The sequence below is a fragment of the Stegodyphus dumicola genome, chromosome 7 (genome assembly GCF_044657685.1).
Source record: "Stegodyphus dumicola isolate Sdum_Otavi_A_Nest chromosome 7, ASM4465768v1".
NCBI classification, from domain to species: Eukaryota; Metazoa; Arthropoda; class Arachnida; order Araneae; family Eresidae; genus Stegodyphus; species Stegodyphus dumicola.
The window spans coordinates 34,506,205-34,520,260 of NC_140774.1; the positions used below are offsets into that span (position 1 = coordinate 34,506,205).

The 14,056-nt window shown below is 37.0% G+C and overlaps 1 protein-coding gene across 2 annotated transcripts in view; it reads right to left on the bottom strand.

Annotated features, from left to right (window-relative positions):
* Positions 1 to 14,056, bottom strand: part of LOC118200918 (integrin alpha-PS2-like) — a 197,607-nt gene that overhangs the window by 48,145 nt on the left and 135,406 nt on the right. For both annotated transcript variants that reach the window (XM_035372909.2, XM_035372908.2), the window contains 4 exons: positions 9,277 to 9,374; positions 8,937 to 9,030; positions 8,795 to 8,840; positions 764 to 868 (listed from right to left, as the gene is read on the bottom strand). In XM_035372909.2, the coding sequence (XP_035228800.1) occupies positions 764 to 868; positions 8,795 to 8,840; positions 8,937 to 9,030; positions 9,277 to 9,374 (343 nt within the window). The remainder of the gene's footprint in view (positions 1 to 763; positions 869 to 8,794; positions 8,841 to 8,936; positions 9,031 to 9,276; positions 9,375 to 14,056) is intronic.

A 14,056-nucleotide genomic window follows, 5' to 3' on the forward strand; every position in this document is an offset into this window, starting at 1 on the left:
CTTTTAATTTAAAAAAGAAACGTTGCCATTTTCTTATATGTACTTTTTGTTGTATTCCAAGTTTCAGTGTTTTTATGGACAAATCATTATCATTTCTTAAATTCAACCTTAAACAACATGCTTGCAGGATTTGCTTACGATAGAGGAAACAGCGTAAAATTTGTGTAGCAATGCTGTATTTTCCCAGAAACAATTCTTCGAATGTTCTCAAAGCAATGGCCACAGATTTCCATCAGAAAAAAGCAATCTCGTTTGCAAGTAAGTTTATTAATTCGTTTTTCGTATAAATAAGTAGTTAAGATGTAAAATAGTGTAGTAATAGGGATGCAACAAATATATTTTTTACAACAGAGGTCCCTGTTCATTTTCTCTCATAAAATTTGCCAAACTGCGCTAAGGTGGTTGCGCTTATACGTAAGTACCGAAAATTCTACCCCCATATGCATTTTAAAACCGTCCAGATATATGCAATCAAATGAAATATTTGTATTGTTTTTTTCATTATTTATAACGAATAGCAAACGGCTACAGTAATTTTTAAAATGCTTGAAAAGTTGTAAATATATTATCAATCCCGTAATTAGGTTTTATTTCATTCAGTCCAAGTTTTAATCTGCTCCAGATTTTAACCAAATCATTTTTAAATTTGGAAATTTTTGTATTTATTACAACTCCCGTGATTCAGTTTTATTTCATTCACTCCAAGTTTTAACCTGCCACAAATTCTAACCAAGTATTCTATAAATTTAAGTAAAGTACTTACCAAGCTACTTTGGTCTTGTCTTTCAAATTGCAAGTTTTGTCTTCGAGGCTAATAACTTCTTTGCTGAGTATCATACTTGAAGAAATATTTACAACCGGTCGAGACCTGTAAAGAAATAATTGCTGTTGATTTAATGAACACTTACGAGTATGACACTTTCAAGAAATATGTTAGCTTGATGCATAAGTATTCTACCCAAGCTATGCTGTGAGATTATTACAATGTTATACTAGGTTTAAATCACATTATTCTCTAAAGCTATGCACTACAAACCAATATTCTTTCAGGAGACTTTTAGCAAATTTCATAGATTAAGTGGAAATATTTTTTTATAACAAAAGCATTAAACCTGCCGTCCAACCGGCATAGCGGTTAGCCACGCTACGAAGGACTCGGATTCAAATCCCGGAGAAGGCATGGATCTTTGTAAATGTATATAATGTCTGTGCATCATGGGGGCACTCTAAATATTTGGCGAGCCAAAAGTCCTCTCAAGAGATTGCTGATAGGAGTATAAGATATTTTTCCCGCCTTCTTGGCATGCCTTCGTGCTGTGGTGGTCTGCACTCTGGCACGCATTCCAGATATCCGCGGTTCGATTCCCGGCGAAGGCATTGCATATTTTTTATCTTTCCTGCTTCCAAAATACCTAATGTCTCTACAGGGAAAGACAGGTGGGAGACTCTCGGATCCGTCTTCCCCGTATGCTCTTCATCAAAATCGGGGGCGGAACTGAGTAAAGTCGTACTGTCACCCGTATGATTCCCAAGGATTTTGCCAACGTCAGGCGCAATCTTGTACTCCTTGCCACGATGAATTTCCTTGGCTTGTTGTGATGTTACTGACAGACAATTGAGGTAAGTCACAACAGCAGTTTTAAACTTGCTCTTATGCTCTATATAACCAGAAACAAGCTTTTTCCATCGGATAGTAGCTGGAATTTTTGAAATGTATTCTCAAGACTTTCGATTAGCTTGTAATAACAGAGATGCTATGATTTTAAATACGCAAAACTGGGCAAAGGTAAGAAAACTTATTTTGTAAATACTTTTCAATACTAAAATGTATAAGACTATTTTGTTTACGTTACGTGCCTATGATCATAAAAATGTTTGGTACGTACATATTATCCCGTCGACCATGAAAGTTGGCTGTCGTCGAACCATGAAAATTGGCAAAGATCCTGCCAGAGTTGCGCCATGCCACCCCTTCATGTGAGATAAGAAAGAAACTGACTCCTCTTTATTTAATAAGCAATCACAATCGACAGGCTTCGTTTTTGCGCATCGTAAAGCGTCTTCCGTCGACCTGTACTATTTTATTAAGCTCTTCGATCTTACAGAAAGCTTTGTCTAGAAAGCTGTGTTACTGTTCTGTCGGCCATATTCAGCTGAACGCATCATGTCCTTTAACACATATCTTTATGATGATAGAATTTCATAACTTTGAAAATAAGCCACTGCCTGCTGTTTTGTAAAAAGAAAGTTCCAAATTTTAACCACTTTTTTTTTTTTTTTTTTTCAAAATACAATTAAAAATACAATAATAGCCATTAATTTGCATCCTTGTTCATAAAAACAAAAATGGCTTATCAAGAATGAGTTGAAATCACTGAACACTGGTAGTTCGATCGGGGGAGATCAAATCCCGGGGAACGGGGTGGCTGCACAGTGGCGTAGCGAGGGAGGGGCAAGGGGGTGCATGATGCCCCGGGCGCCGCTCGTAGAGAGGCGCCAAATGGTCTCCAAACAAGATTTTCCGGAAAATTTTAGTTTTTATTTTGGTCGGTTTCTGGAAAATATATTTAAAATTAATAACTATTGTAATATAATTAATTATTTATTTTCTTGATTTGCCTGATAAAATGTGTAATAAAATGTTTGCAGTACATCAACCAAAACGTTCTTTCTGACCACTTTATTTCTCCAAAGTAGAGATATTTGTATTTTTTTAAACGAAATGCACGTATAACTTCCGCTTTTTATTTTAAAACGATAACACGGCCTTGTCCCGAATTTCTCAAACATATTCAGTTTCCAAAATCCGATTCAATAATCTGGAAATGACATTTTGAGAAAATCCTAACGCTTCCGCTGCAATGGATTGCGTTCGACTCTCCTGTAAACGACTGATTGCCTTCCTGGCTACCGATTCAACTAAGTAATCTTGCTGAGACATCGTATATTCACTTCTACGAAGCATTCAACGCATGTCAATTGTTTTTAATCTCCTATTACAAAAGGAATACTGCAGGTCGCTCCTTACTCCTTATCTAAAACGCATAGTTTTTGACGTCACAGACTAAATTTGCATATTCCCAACTTTGTAAACGTTATAATTTTCCTTTATAATCTCTTCTATTTCCTTTTGTTCAAAAAGGTTATCAATTATATGGTTATTTCATACCGAACCCACAATATCCCCTAATTGTTTTGAGCAGTGAATGTGACTTCATTACGTTACTCCGTAGTAGAAAAGAAACGGAACCTAAAACTCCACTACAGAGCTATAGAGAAAATGTTTTTCCAAACCTAAGAGTCACACTTCAAATACTACTTACTATTTCATTATCAAATGCTAGCTATGAATTTTCGTTCAGCAAGTTAAAATAAATTTTCACATATTTACAATCAACGATGGGAAAAGATCCCCTAAGTCATCTAGCATTTTATGTGTGGAAAGAGAAAAATTTGAAAGGCTCGACTTTGATGAAGTAAATGATAAATTTGCTTCATCCAAGGTAAGAAAAATGTATACATAGTAATTAATTGTGTTTCATGTATTATATTATTATTAATAAATATAAGTGCCCGACCAAGTCCAGGTGCACGTGATTGAAGGGAGATAAGGGCAAATTAAATTTTTTAAGTTGGCTGGTGGTGTGTCTGACAATTTTCGATTTTTGGCACTCCAAGCACGAACGTATCCAGTTGGCTATGTCCTTTTGCATACTAGGCCATACGAAACGTTGCTGTATCAGTTTCCTCGAAGCCTTGATGCCAGGATGTGACTGACTAAAAATGGCATGGCGAAACCCGGAGGGAATATAAGGTCGAAATCTTAAATCCTGAACATCACAATAAAGTGATTTTCCGGATGACAGCTGCATAGGCTGCAAGTTCAGATTGGTGGAAGATTTGCTTTTCAAGAGGGTTTGTAGTTCTGAATCCCGGTGTTCGTCCGCAAGGGCAGCAAAGTTTATTGACGAAGGAACGGCTAGTTCTTCAATACGAGACAAAGTGTCTACAACAATGTTCTGCGAACCCTCAATATAACGGATATCTGTTGAAAATTGCGCTATGAAGTCTATGTGTCTCATTTGACGAGGAGAAGCTTTATCCGAACGCTGTTGAAAAGCGTAGATTAAGGGTTTGAGGTCTGTGAATATCATGAAAACGCGTTCCTATAGCATATGTCGAAAATATTTAACAGCTTCATAAATTCCTAATAATTTGCGATCGTAAGTGCTGTATCTGGTTTGCGCTGGTGAGAGTTTTGATGCGTCAACGTGTAGAAACATTAGGTTATTTTTTTTTTTTGGAAGCAGAAGAGATTAAAAGTATGCAACGCCTTCGCCGGGAATCGAACAGCGGACGTCTGGAGTACCGGCCCAGCGTGCAGAACCACTCCACCACGAAGGCACGCTAGGGAAGCGGGAGAAATACCTTATATACTCCCCTTTTTAAAGGGCGATTGTGGTTTTTAGGGGACCCAATCGCCAAATCCTGGGTGTGGAGAATCCTCATCCAACACCCCTTTTAGTTCGGGCGCCACTGTAGAGACATTAGGATATTTGGAAGCAAGAGAGAGATTGAAAAATTAGCGACCGCCTTAGCCGGGAATCGAACCGCGGACCTCTGGAGTACCGGCCCAGCGTGCAGAACCACTACACCACGAAGGCACGCTAGGAAAGCGGGAGAAATACCTTATAAACGTAGAGTGATAATGGTTTCGATGCGGAAGGATACTGCAAATTTGTTGCCGAAATTAAATCATTTTTGCATTTTTGGAACGCTTCGCGAGATTCTGTGGTCCAGGTTATAACACGTTTATCGTTTTTCTTGCTTCCAACCAAAAATGAATTTAGAGATGCTTGTATGGTTCCTGCATGAGGTAAGAAACGTCGATAAAAGTTGAGCATAGCAAGAAATCTCCTTAAGTCTTTCACTGTAGATGGTTCGGGCATATCGCGGATAGCGGGGACTTTATCTGGAAGGGGTCGAACGCCGTCAGTGGAAATTTCATGACCAAGAAAGGATACTCTTGGTTGGCCAAAAACGCATTTGGAAGGATTAAGACCGACACCGTACTTTTGAAAACGTTCAAAAACTGTTCTCAAATGTGATAGGTCTTCTTGTTCTGAAGAGAAGGCGATTAAGACGTCATCAAAATAAGGTACCCAAAATTCGAGGCCGTTTCACACCTGATTCATAAACGTTGGAACGTTTGAGCAGCATTGCATAAGCCGAAAGTCATGATCGGAAACTCAAATAGTCCGAAAGGCGTAATAACCGCACTTTTTGAAATATCAACTGGGTTAAAGGGGAACTTAATGATACGCCCGCTCAAGATCAAGGGTTGTAAATATAGCGTTTCCCTCTAAAACTTGCATACAGTCTTGAATGTGCGGGACTGGGTAACGATCAGGAATTGTAGCTGCATTTAACCAGCAATAATCGCCACTTACCATTTCGTTTCCGAACTAGATGGAGCGGACTGGCCCATGAACTTTTTGAAGGACCCCAAATTCCCTGTTTCATCATGTATTGAAATTCCTCTTTGGCGGCTTTATGCTTGTCCGGAAGTAAGCGTCTTGGTTTAGCGGCAATTGGAGGTCCGGTAGTTTCAATATAATGTAGTACATTGTGCTTGGGTTCGGAAATACCCATAACTGGGTGCGTGTTTGTAGGGAATTCTCTGAGAAGTTGATGCCATGGGGTGTTACCCGAAATCAGTTTAATGCTCAAATCTTGACTATTGCGAATTACTCCCGGATGTGTTAAGCTGGTTGTGTAATTTATCAAACGGCGATTCTTAAGATCGACGAGCAAAGAAAATTTTTGAAAAACGTCAGCGCCAATAATAGGACTTGAAACAGTAGCAATAATGAATGGCCATTGGAAGTTGCGGCGCAATCCTAAATCAAGAGATATCAGGCGTTCACGAAAAGTTTGAATAGGAGTTCCATTTGCTACATAAAGTTGTAACTTGGTAAGGCGCTTTTGTTCTCGAAAATGTGGTGGAACGACAGAAACATCAGCCCTGGTGTCTACAAGAAACCTTAAGCCCGAATTCATTTCGATGACGCAAAGGCGTGCAAAATTCCGGCCGCTGTCGTTCACAACTTCGAGCAACGGCCTTTCTCGTTTCCCTGGTCGTTTTAACGACACGTTGAGCGGCATCTGTTTGCCTTGTTTCCAAAGTTTTGGTGGTAAAAACAAATACCCGTAGGAGGACTTTCATAACGTTTCCTCAGTGGGCTACGATGTGTATTTCAACCAGGTGATGTGGAGCGGTTGCGCTGAAAGGATTCAGCTTGGATGGTTACTAACTGAGCAACCTGTTTGGAAAAATCCCCAATTTGACCCTGTAACGCCACAATACCTGGATCAGGAGCCTGCACTGCGTGTATTTGAGCTGGAATGGCCAGCTCGTGAATTTTATTAGCGATTTCGGGAAGATTTTTAAGTGGTTTTACTGGTCGCTAAAACGGTTTGCATGTTAGATGGGAGTCTATTCATCCATAATGTTTTAAGAATATTATCCGTTAGGTTACCGGGGGCTAAGTCTGACATTTTAGACAGCAATTGAGAAGGCCTCATATCACCCAACCGTAAATCGTGCAACAACTGCTTGATTTTAACTGTCTCGGATTCTTCATAAACAGAAATTATTTTTTTTTTTTTTAAGATTTGTATTTGTCCGTCGCCGGTGGATTCAAAATTATTCCACGAGCTGATTGCAGTACCTCTGATTCTAAGGTCCCAATCATATTATGTTTCGGCTACACGGGACTTGACGTCGAAAGGAACAATTCTCAAAACCGCACAGGAAACACACGTAGCTAGATTACCATTCTCACTTACTACAAAGACCTTGAACGCCAAACAGTAATCGATTATCGCTCAAATTGGGATCACGTGATCCTTCAGAAGCAGAACTTTCGTCTGATTGGTTGTCTGTACCCGGAACTGAGGTCCAGCCGAGACATGTTCGGTGAGGTTTGAAAAAAATCCTGCGTAGCCGCAACATTTTTCAGTAGCTAGGCGGAACTTCGCTTCCAGCGGGGCTCTTTTTTCTAGGAATCCTCCCATTTAAACCAGTGCTACCAGAAACTCGTTTCTCAGAAAAGTCCCGTCTAGCAGGGACTGTAGCCATATGTGATAACCTCTTAACGCGGCGATCGCTGTATAAAATTGAGTTTCGTCGGCAGTAATGTGACTCAACGCGCATCCAATTGAATGAACCATAACGATGGGTCTCGGTGACAAAAGGGCAGTGGCTTAACTACCACTTCTGTCAATTGTGAAGCAGCATCGTTGTCAACCACTTTAGATCAATCAAATATGCACAAAAATAATATGTATAGAAAAATAATCAATATGTATATAGTGACACAGTTTCTTGGTACTTGAAATCAGAGAAATTGGAGCCTCAAATGCAGCAGACGATACATACGTATATATCCGCTGAAATTATGACAGAAATATGTTGACTCACCGGAATGCGGCACCACGCTTGAAATGTCTCACTTGCATCTCATCACAATGGATAACTTACTGCTACTCAGAATTTTGACATATAAACTCATATTCGTGCAACATTGAAGGTTGCTATTCGTAATAAATACGGGTCACCAATTATGGAAGTAAAATTTTTTTAGACAGATCGTTAAATAATTATAACAATTGAATAGAATAAATATTATTTTGTTTTTGGTTGCTATAGGTTACCAGACCGGCAGAGTTGAGTTGTAGTAGGCGTTGCCACATATCTATTTATCTATAATGTATATTAAACTTTTAATTGTTTAAAAACTGTACTTTTTAAAAACACATATATAAATATGTAAAATAAATAAAACCTTTTTAACTAATTCTAGACCAACGTATGTCTGATTTTTCCGCCGACACAGACGCATTTCCGAATCCAAGCCTAGTGTAGTTAGGTAGTGACTATTCTTAATATATTTTTGGTATGTTATAGCAGATTCAGCATTTTATTATTATTTGCATTATTTTCTTATTACGAATATATTCTATATATTATATTACTGAAAGTTTTTTTTTGTGGGAGGGGGGCGCCACAAAGGTATTTTGCCCCGGGCGCCAGTTATGCTTGCTACGCCATTGTGGCTGCATGGGCGTTTTCGTGGTCTTCTCCACGTGTATAGAAGGCAAGCTCCCTTAAGCCCTCCACGAATGCATTCCTCTTCTTAGGCAGATTAGCCCTCAAGTTCTTTGCCATAATTAAATAAACCAAACGAAACCAAACGAGAATCAGTCGAGGTTATGTCATAAGAAAGTGAGTTGTGAGTGTTGTTACGTTACGCTTTTTTGTAATTTATTGTATACGAGACAGTTTCCCTTAGAAAGTCCTCCACGAAGGCATCCCTCACATTAGGCAGATAGCCCTTGAGGCTTTGCCATAATCAAACACACACACACATTTATTTGTAATTTATAGCGTTCCTTAGCGACAGTTTGATAGACGACGGGGTAATACGTAAGTACCCAACGTGTTAATTATAAATTTATGCAAACGTTTTTCAGTTTTTGCATGTTAGTAAACTTTAGAATTATCGTCAATGCTTTTTTAACAATGCAAAATAAATACCCCTATATAATAAATGTGATAATATATCCATGCGATACTAAAACTCCGTAAACATCCTTAAACATCCAGTGTTCAGTGTTCATTTATCTGTTAATCAAACTTACCAAACAATTGTTTTAATCTAAATATTACATGAAAGGTAACATGATAAAATATAAAAAAGCAGGGAATGAAAGCAAATCTGTCAATTCTTACCTCATAAATATCACGCGATCTGATTCGTAAGCTCCAATAACAATATCTAAAAAAAGAAAAATGATATTTGCCTTTGGTTTTACACATATTCTTTGTTACAGATAATATCGGAGAAAGATAAGAAGGAAAGAAATTTTTTAACCTGGATACTCGTTGGAATCCATATCCATGGCACCAGAAATTGCAAATCCTAACGTGCTCAAACCGGAATCGGCGATGTCTTCTGGTGTAATAACCTAAACAAATTAGAGCTGAATTAAGATATAGTTACTGTGTGCACCACAATGTCCAAGTTTACTTGCAAATGCATACAAAGACATCGAAAAGGTAACATAGGCTTTATTTTCATGATACATACATTGTATTTCAAGATATAACGTAAATTTTAAAAGTTACGAGTATTAAAAAAGGACTGACATAGTATCATACTTCATCTAGAAAACATTTAAGTTTATTAAAATTAAATGGCAATTTTATTTAACCTGGGATGGCTTTTCTCTGATTCCTGATGAACTGCCATGATAGATATAAATAATTCCTCTAGCATCTTTTCCGGCATATGGAGCACCAACTGCAAAATCTGAAAATAAAGAGATTCTTAGCTAAACAAATTAACCATTCAAATAAAAAAATTAAGAAATTCCAGAAATATGCAGCTGATTTCAGAAAGTTTAATAGGAACTAGAAGCTTCAGAGTTAAAAGGGAAAAAAAATCATATTTAGTTTTATTTAAAATTGCTAATTGCCAAAAATACTAAAATAGTAATTTTGATTATATAGCATGCGCGTGTTAGCCGATTCAGAAAATAGTTCAGTGGATTTTGCAGATCTTATAATATGAATACCAAAAATGAAATGAGCAGGTTTTAATTAAAACTAGCAGACTGCGGCCAAAGCAAAACACTAAGTTCTATGTAAATCTGAAAAGAAAATGTATAAAGTATATCAATATGAATGAAATCAGATCATTCTTACAAGCAATAACCAATTCATTTGTTGCCAAACCAGGAAACAAAAACTTTGGACACTTCAGATTAATATGGATGACCTTATGATTTCATCTAAAGCAATATAACAACTTTTTTTCAATATCAATAAAAGAACTCACGTGGCAATAACATATCGTGTCAGTTTTCCTAATCTGAAACAAAAAAAAAAAAAAAAAAAAAAAAAAAAAAAAAAAAAAATTGCCAACAGCAACAATAAATGGTACTATTCCATTTTGAGAACCGCAAAAATATTGCAGCGAAAATGTATACGCAAAAGCGCCAAATCTACGCGCCAAATCTAGCGTACGCGCTGATTTCAGATTACGTAAGTTTATATAAGTTTATATAGTTCTATATTTCTTAAGACGCCATTGAGATACTAGTTTAATTTTTGAATCTTTTTTTGATATCCTATGGATTTAACAATTTGGGAATTGCCCGTAACGAAAAGTCTGCAATAGAATTTTGAGTAAAGTGCAGAATCAGCCACTGCTTGACGCGTTTTTTAAGAATTGTACATACTGGGTATCCATCGACCTATTTTCACTTAAGAAAAAAAAAAAAAAAAAAAAAATCCCAGAATTGCACAAAAATGGCACTGCGCACACCCTTGACTTTATCTATGTGCACATCGACCTATTTTCCCTTAAATTTTAATTCCCTTTAAAAGAAAATTGACAAAAATCCAATTGTTTTTACCCTTGTAAAAAGCGGCAAACAAATAAGTGAGCGATTCTGCACTTTACCGAGAATGTTTTCATAGAATGAAATGGCATCATTCATTATAGAAAATTACGTTTGAACAACCAACGAGTTGAAATTATGCTTTAGCGATAACTCGGTAGCGAAATAGCGATGCAGGCATCCATTCAGTTATGTTTAGCATTTTTTATAAAAATTATAAAAATGATCTGAAATAGTTATTTACTCTAACGCTTCCATTCAGTCATGTTTAACCTTTTTTATATATAAATTATAATAATAAAAAAGTATTATACGAAATTAACATTTCATCTAAATTAAAACATCAATCTTAAATAGTTATTTAGTATTATACTTCCTTTCTTCTATTAGGGTTGCCGCAATTATTTTTGGCAGCACTGGCATCAACAATAGTTTGGCGATTTTTTACGACCCTCGAAACCGAATAGTGCCAATAAATTTATTTAAAATGCTGACATTAACGAAAAATTTTCGACATATTACAATGACGTCACATGCAGTCGCGTGCTTTCTTCAACGTCAGGTTCCAGCGAGCGAGACCGTTGCCACTCGAAAAAAATGAGTGCGAAAATTAGAGTTTTCAGAGTTTTTAATTAATATCTCGGCTGAAATCGAATGAAGATGAGAATGGTCGAAGTGCATTCTCACGAATTTTTGGAATCCGGGGTACCTCTCTCGAATCTCAACTCCCCGCCGTTTCGGAGGAGATGATGAAACTGTATTACTTTTTATTAGCGATTTTCAGTAAAACTACAATCAACTCCCAATTAATCCAGCCCTGTTTAAAAAGGTCAAATCTGATTATAGCAGAATACTGGAAAAGTCCTTATCACAAACAATAAGAATAACGCAAAATTTCTTTTCGAAATGAAAAAAGGAGAAGAAAATGTCTGAGATAATAGCAGTGATACTAGCAAAAAATATGCTGTCACAGTACTTAAAAATTTCGTTTTATCTACAACAGTACGCAATTTAATTGCACATATTGTGGAATGTAAAAACATTGTTACATCATCCCTTAAAAATAAATTGCTAAAAGGGTGGAGGAAATGAAGGAAATATACAGCTTTTGTTTCCCATTAACTCTTAAGGAAATACAAAGTAAAAACACTGCTTTTTTTTACTTTGAAGTTAAATTCTTGTTTCAGTTATCGATTCAATTTATGTAACCAAATGATCTTACGTAGCGTATTCGGAAACTAAGTACCGTTTCATTCTAGCGCGGTCGCAGCGCTGTGGTAGGCGTCCCGCGCATGCGCACTAGTCTTTCTTGTTCACTGACTTTCAATTGTCGCCATTTTGGTTACTCTATGTTGTGTTTTCAGTTTGCTGTGCACATTCAAAATGTTTAAGACAATTAGTTCTCCCGCTGACTGTGAGATTCGTGCCGTGATTAAATTTTTGAACGCGAGGAATGTTAAACCGGCCGAAATTTATCGTCAAGTGACAGAAGTTTACGGTGAATACGCGATAAGTGATGGAATGGTGAGAAAGTGGGTAAGAATGTTTAATGCAGGTCGAACAAATGTCCACGCCGAGGCTCGGAGTGGTCGGCCTTCTGTTGTCACCGATGATTTGGTAAGGAAAGTTGATGAAGCAATTCATGAGAACAGACCCTTCCCAATGACAACTCTTTCAGACGCATTTCCACAAATTTCACGTACTGTTTTGTTCGAAATTGTGTCTGACCGCTTGAATTATCGCAAACTGTGTTCCCGATGGGTTCCAAAAATGCTCACTGATGTTCACAAAACAAAGCGACTTGGTAGTGCCCTGACATTTCTCACGCGGTACAGTGATGAGGGAGAAAACTTTTTAAACCAAATTGTGACAGGTGATGAAACTTGGGTGTGTCATTTCACACCAGAATCGAAACAACAATCGATGGAGTGGAGACACACTCATTCTCCGAAAAAACAAAAGTTCAAAGTGACAATGTCATCACAAAAAATCATGTGCACTGTCTTCTGGGATAGGAAAGGCATTTTGCTTACTGAATTTCTTCCCAGAGCTGAAACCATTAATGCGGCACGATATTGTGAGACTTTAACAAAACTAAGGCGTGCCATTCAAAACAAACGAAGAGGAATGCTCAGTAAAGGAATTGTGTTGCTCCATGACAATGCTCGGCCCCATACTGCTGGTGTCACTCAATCGTTAATTCGACAGTTTCATTGGGAGCAGTTCGATCCCCCGCCGTACAGCCGGACTTGGCGCCGTCCGACTATCAATTGTTCCTGCACATGAAGCGCGAGCTTGGTGGCAAGCGCTTTGGATCTGACGATGACACGAAAAACGCTGTGGAGTCGTTGTTATCGAAGCTGGCGGGAAGTTTCTTTGACGAAGGTATACAAAAACTGGTCACCCGCTATGACAAGTGTTTGATTATTGGCGGAAACTATGTTGAAAAATAGTTTAAGACATGTATTTTCATGTAAAAATAAAATTGGATTCGAAAAAATTGTTTTACTAATTTTTTTTTTTTTTTTTTTGGATTTGAATCCCGAAGGACTATTAGTTTCGTTTTGGCATTTTGCGTCGGACTCATAAATGTCGGTTCACTTTTCAAACTGTTGCCACAAAATGTTAAGAGTCCTGCATTATTTTTGAAGAAATTAAATAATGAAAAATCTGCATAAATCTATGTATATTTCTCGTATTGTGATAAAACAACGGTACATAGAGTCATCGAATTTTGAATAACGTAATCCTCCAACGAATATGAGCATGTGGAAGACCAAATTTGAAATTTGAAATTTGTTTTATGATCGATTTCCTATTTTTTAAAACTTTGACGAATTTTTGATTAACAAACTCAAGGATTTCAAAGCGAGCAATGGCAACGTTGTGCAGAAAAAACATTTTTATCTCCAGCGCGTGAGTCTCTGTATCGGAAATTCTAAAGATATGCTCGTTTTAAAACTATTTTGCGATATTGCTGTTGCACTGGATCTTATGGTTTAAGTGCGAGGAACATGATATTTAATAAAGAATAACACACAAAATGTTAAAAAACGCCCCTTTGGACGTAATTTAAAATCTGAAACATTTCAGATTTTTTTTTTTTTTTTTTTAAACGGTACTTAGTTTCTGAATACGCCTCGTATATTCCACGTTAAACCGCTTAAAAATATAATTTTTTTTTTTTTTTTGTAAATTGTAATACTAGTTAATCTTCTTTTCTGTTCTTTAAATGCTGTCAGGTGCCGCGAGTTTAAGTTAAACGTTGATGTCATTCCGATTAATCGAGAGCCCACTATATCTGCAAACAAAGAGAAGGGGTTTGCATTTTCTGTTGATAACAAAACTGCTTTTTAAAATGCAAATTCTATGCGAATGAAAAAGATGGAATTTTTATGTTATGTAAAAGTAAGACACTTTTCTGTTAACGAGGCGCCTTAACATTAAACATAAAAGTTGGTGCTAAATTTAACTAGATGTCGATAACCCTAACGATACGTAAAGCTTCATTCATGGGGAAAAATGAAATCGTAATAATAGTAATGTATGGTATATAATGTGCGCGATGTCGAATTGTGAAATTCTCTGA